This window comes from Brassica oleracea, chromosome C9, assembly GCF_000695525.1.
Source record: "Brassica oleracea var. oleracea cultivar TO1000 chromosome C9, BOL, whole genome shotgun sequence".
Taxonomy (NCBI): Eukaryota; Viridiplantae; Streptophyta; class Magnoliopsida; order Brassicales; family Brassicaceae; genus Brassica; species Brassica oleracea.
The window spans coordinates 44,666,669-44,672,258 of NC_027756.1; the positions used below are offsets into that span (position 1 = coordinate 44,666,669).

At 35.8% G+C, this 5,590-nt stretch overlaps 2 protein-coding genes across 3 annotated transcripts in view; both read left to right on the forward strand.

The window, feature by feature from the left end:
* The window catches only part of LOC106318313 (F-box/WD-40 repeat-containing protein At5g21040), a 2,290-nt gene extending 355 nt beyond the window's left edge, over positions 1-1,935 (forward strand). Inside the window, exon 2 of one of the 2 annotated variants that reach the window (XM_013756234.1) lies at positions 36-1,935. In XM_013756234.1, coding sequence (XP_013611688.1) covers positions 110-1,720 — 1,611 coding nt within the window. In that variant the 5' untranslated portion in view covers positions 36-109 and the 3' untranslated portion in view covers positions 1,721-1,935. Of the gene's footprint in view, positions 1-30 lie in introns of both variants that reach the window. The other variant, XM_013756233.1, reaches the window with a different exon arrangement.
* Positions 1,936-3,489: 1,554 nt separating this feature from the next.
* Positions 3,490-5,590, forward strand: part of LOC106315127 (protein argonaute 9-like) — an 11,057-nt gene continuing 8,956 nt past the window's right edge. Inside the window, exons 1-4 of the mRNA XM_013752893.1 lie at positions 3,490-3,569; positions 3,756-3,760; positions 4,807-4,943; positions 5,022-5,355. Coding sequence (XP_013608347.1) covers positions 3,490-3,569; positions 3,756-3,760; positions 4,807-4,943; positions 5,022-5,355 — 556 coding nt within the window. The remainder of the gene's footprint in view (positions 3,570-3,755; positions 3,761-4,806; positions 4,944-5,021; positions 5,356-5,590) is intronic.

Genomic DNA, 5,590 nt, shown 5'->3' on the forward strand with positions numbered 1-5,590 from the left:
TTTTTTTTTTTTTTTTTTTTTTTCTTCAAGCTTAGCTGGGATTCGTCTCTGGAGCTGTAGATTTTCAGATCCGGTTTGGGTCGTTTCTGAGACGCTTGGTTGGATTTTCATGGAATTTGAGTGCCAAGAGAGAGCTGAAGTTGCGATTGTTGGCCAAGGTTTATCCAATCAAGGAGCTGAGTTGAGAATTGGAGATGGGTCTGTGGAGGTTCCATGTGTGAAGCTTTGTTATCATCAAAAGAAGGCGACTTTGGTAGCGCCCAGTGATAAGGATCTGTCCACTACTACTACTACTACTCATCGATACACCATTATCGATTTGCCTCAGGCTTTGATATCCGAGATTCTTAACTGCCTTGACCCAAAAGAGTTGGGCCTTGTGTCCTGTGTTTCGACTTGTCTGCATAGGTTAGCTTCAGAGCATCATGCGTGGAAAGGCTTCTACTGCGAGAGGTGGGGGCCCCCCGTCGTCTTCGGGGGTAAAACTTCTGAAGAGAGGTCATGGAAAGAGCTGTTTATTGAGAGGGAGTTTAGGAGCAATACGTTTTTAGGACGTCATAGTATTGATACCCTTTATGGTCACACTGAAGCAGTTCGTACTGTTTTTCTTTTAGCTTCTGCTAAGCTCATTTTCACTTCTGGATATGACTGCATTGTTCGGATGTGGGGAATGGAAGAAGGCTTGTCTATTGCAGCTTCTAAACCGCTTGGTTGTACTATTAGAGCAGTTGCGGCTGATACGAAGCTCTTGGTAGCTGGCGGTACTGATGGTTTTATACATTGCTGGAAAGCAGTGGACGGTCTGAAAAACCTGTTTGACCTCACGGGTTTTCAGAAAGAGAAGACAGAGTTTCGTCTTTGGGAGCATGAGGGTCCTATTACATCTCTTGCACTGGACATGACAAGTATCTTTAGCGGTTCGTGGGACATGTCTGTTCGGATATGGGATAGGTCTTCATTCAAGTGTATCAAAACGTTGAGGCATAGTGATTGGGTTTGGGGACTAGCGCCTCATGAGACAAGCATCGCTTGTGCTGCTGGTTCGGATGTGTACATTTGGGACATTAGCAGTGAGACTCCTCAGGCGATCATCCATGGTGCTCATGAGGGTAACACTTACTCTCTTGCAAGAAGCCATAGTGGAGATTTCCTGTTTACCGGTGGGGAAGATGGAGGGATCAAAATGTTTGAGATCAGAAAACACGGTAGTGAAACAAACGTCGTGCTCATATCTCAATGGATGCCTCACACTGGTCCTGTCTACTCTCTTTCCTTCGAGTTTCCCTGGCTTGTATCAGCATCTGGTGACGGTAAACTCGCACTTATCGACGTTAGGAAGTTGTTGAAGACTAACCGTCGTGGCTTACCCAAGAGGGTTTCTTCGAGAATTGTGGAACCGCCACAGAGAATGCTGCACGGGTTCGGTTCGAACCTGTTCTCGGTGGACGTGGGTTGTGACCGTATAGTTTGTGGAGGTGAAGAAGGCGTAGTTCGGATATGGAACTTCACACAAGCGTTGGAGATTGAGAGGAGAACTCGAGCTCTGAAAGGAATGAGGCTTGAGAACAGGATGAGGCGGAGGAGGATGCAAATGGAGATGAATGCAAAGAGTGGAAGGCCTGACCAATGCTCGATTGCTGCTCATAAGAACCCTGTTAATGGAGATAGGAATCGAGCGTGGCATACAAAACGAAGAGCAAGTGGCAAGGCGAAGGCCTAAGCATATGTGATTCGTTTTCCTTCCAACACCACTCGGTGAAGCAACTTTAAAAAAGTTGGCACATTTAGGCTTTTGAGCTAAGCAGACTTGTGTCTTATGATTGAATGCAAACTGAAAATATTCGGTTTTAGCTCTTTTTTTCTTTCTCAATTCTATGTTTCGGAGAACGTTAATTTAAGAAGTTCTTTCAGGAAAATATTTCAAAAAATAAAGTTGCAAGTAAAATATCACCAAAATTCACTGATTTTCCAAATCTTAAACAAACAAGTTAATTTGTTTTTTTTGTCAAAAACAAGTTAATTTATACAAAAATTGATCTCAGATTTATTTTTTCTAGTAAATGGTTGTTGAAAAACGAGGAATCCATGAGTTAATTTATACAAATTCTTGTTCTCAGATTTTTGTTTTGTAGTTGGAAATTTGCCTCTGTTTACTACATATTTTTCCTATTTTTCAGCAGAATAATATAGCCTTTATTTATACTTCAAGCATAAGAAACAGCCACGCTCTTACATAAATTCATGTGTGTGGTGAAGTTTGACGTTTAGGTTGGGATTAACTTTTCTTCTGTGAACAATTAATTGTTAGCACATGCGTCTATTTTCTATTTGGTGTGTTTCTTTAAAACTTGAACGCGTGGTGAAGTTTGACGTTTAGGTTGGAATTTACTTAATGCTCCTGTTTACACGGTGTAGCTTTTGGATGATGACGATGAATTCATTGTTTTTCTTTTCATAATGCTTTTTCTTTTAGTTGGTCCACTATACAAAACTATCCTCGTCGTTAATGATCAAATTTACTTAAAGTTAATCGTCATTTAGTAACAAAATTACTAGAAACTGAAGGAGAGTGAGGGAGAGACGGATGTACCAAAAAAGAAAGAAAATACAGGAAGGAAATTCTCAAAAAAAGAAAGAAGAGAGGTTGTTTTGATCATTTCCTATGAATGTTTACTCTCCTTTTTTTAAGTATAAAATGGTTTAGAGAATAATGAACAAAATTTACGTAAAAAAATTCTTAAATGTTTAATGTAAATAGTTCAGTCATTCAGAAAATAGGCTTGTATAATACCAGTAATAAGGAAAACATCAAATACGTTAAAACTTGCATTAATTTAAAGATTAAAATATCTTATAACATAAAAGCAAAATGAAATCTCTAATATTTATTCAGTTTTACTTACGTTTAGTATTTTATTTTAACTAAATATGCTTTTAATACTAGCGGAGCACATATGCCATCTCTCAAGGTAAAATTTCTGAGATGGAAAACTTGTTTGCTGTGAGAATTATAGTTTTTTTTAGTATTGAGTAATGCATAATAATAAGGGCAAATCTCCAAAATAGCATATTTCTAAGTTTATATCACAAAAATAGCACTCAAAAACTAAAATGACCAAAATAGCACATTTCTAAGTTTATCCTGAAAATTTTAATTTTTTTATTTTTCAAAATTTGAAATCTTATCCCCAAAACCTCATTTCTCAACTCTAAACCCTAAACCCTAAATTCTAAACCTTAAACTCTAAACCCTAAACCCTAAACTCTAAACCCTAAACTCTAAATCCTAAACCCTAAACCCTAAATCCTAAACCCCACCCTTTAACTCTAAACCCTAAGTTTGTGACTTTTGATAAAATATTAAGTGCTATTTTTGTGACTTTTGACCTTAAGTGCTAGTTTGAGAACAAAAACTTAATTTAGTGTTATTTTTGTCTTTTTCTCTAATAATAACACATCTCAAATTCCTCTTTTGCAGTTGCGCCTGTAATGTATGCTCATTTGGCAGCTGCACAGATGGCACCTTCGGTGAAGTTTGAGGACAGCTCCCGAGACTTCATCGAGCCATGGTGGGATCACAACATCTGAAGCAGTACCTGTCTCTCCCATGCCAAAGCTGAATGTGGATGTTGCCACGTCAATGTTCTTCTGTTGAAGCATATAACTATTGACTCTAGATCCTAAGCAACAGAATAAAAATCGGTGTTATGATTTTAGTTTTTACATATTTAGCATCTTGACTCTGCCTTTGTTAGCGCTGGTTAATCTATGTTTCAATAAATTTGATATTTAAAACTTGAGTTTGCATTTTATCATAGGAAAATAATTATTCTACTGTCCTTTCTTGAACGATTTTACAAAAATGACCTAAAAAGTTCGATATTTGAAATGACATAAAATAAATGCATAGTAAAACAACGAAATACTTTGATATAATGCATTATTTTATGTTTAAATTATAATGTAGTCAATCAAAAGACAATTATTTTAGAATAATGACTTTACTATGAAATGACATAAAATAAATGCATTATTTTATGTTTAAATTATAATGTAGTCAATCAAAATACAATTTTTTTTAAAAAAATTACTATGTATCATTATTACATGCATTGGAAATATAAAAAAATTGATTTTAACAAATTTTTTTGAATATAGATCATTTTGAAATGTTGACAAAAAATATCATTTTGAAATAAAGGGAGAATTATTTATCAAAATATTAATTTTGGTTAATTCAAAAGTAATATCGAGTAGTAACACGTTTCCTCAGGCAGAGTCTATAAAAAGAGGAAAATGAAGAGATTTGTCTAACACGTTTCCTCCAGAAAAAAAAAAGAGAAGAAGCTACAAATCTCTGTCTTCTTCACTAAAAATAGCATAAATACGCAACGACTAGTTTGGCTTCGTCATCGCACTCTTCGTCTCCTCTTACATACTCCGTATCTTTTTTTCCTCAGGCAAGATTTTCTCTTCATCTTTGACTATTGTTTTATTATGTAATAATCTTCATGTTTAACTCCACTTCTTGCTTGTTCTATTTCATTTTTTCATGATTAGATTATATCAGAATACGTTTGATTTATTAAAATACTATTAAAAAAGTTTGCATCCTTACATAATTCTTTTCTTTTTCTCTGGCAAGTTTTTTCTCTTCATCTTGACAATTATTTTTCTGTCATATATCTTCAAGTTTATCTCCATTTTCTTGCTTAATTCTTGATTAGGTTTTATAAAAATGTGTTTTAAACTTTTATGTTAATGAAATATGATTAAAATGTGACCTTGTGGGTTTAACGACTCCAGAAATGGATCCGAACAGGAGTGGTCATCTTCAAATGGCTCGGAGTGGTAACGGTTCTAGAGGACAGAAGATCGATCTGCTTACTAACCACTTTGGAGTCAACTTCACATCAAAAAGTCAACATTTCTTCCAATACAGTGTAATCTTCTTAATGTCTTTACTTTCATCTCTCTTCTTTTTTGAAAGTACTTATTACAGTGGGATGTGTTGGATACAGGTCGCTATCACATATGAAGATGGGAATCCAGTTGAAGCCAAGGGTATTGGCAGAAAGATTCTTGCAAAAGTTCAAGAAACTTATCAAACTGATTTGGGTTCCAAACACTTTGCTTATGATGGCGACAAGACTCTTTTCACTGTTGGTCCTCTTCCCAACAACAAACTAGACTTCTCTGTCGTTCTTGAAGACATGTCTTGTACCAGAAGCAACACCAGTACCAGTGACGCCAACACGAAAAGATTAAGGCCTCATAATCAATCCAAAAGATTCAATGTTGCAATCAGCTTTGCTGCAAAAATCTCAATGCAAGCTATTCAAGGTGCTCTTCAAGGAAACACTACAAGAAAACACATGCTTAACGACGAAAATTAACGAGGAAAAACAATCCTCGTAAATTTGCGTCGAGTTTACGACGAATTTACGTGAAAAACTAAAGTCATCGTTATTTCCTCGTAACGTAACGACAAAACTGTTTCGTCGTAAAGTGGATGTAACTTTACGAGTATTTTACGAGGAAAAACTATTTCCTCGTAAATACGACGTAAATTTTGCGTGGTATTTACGAG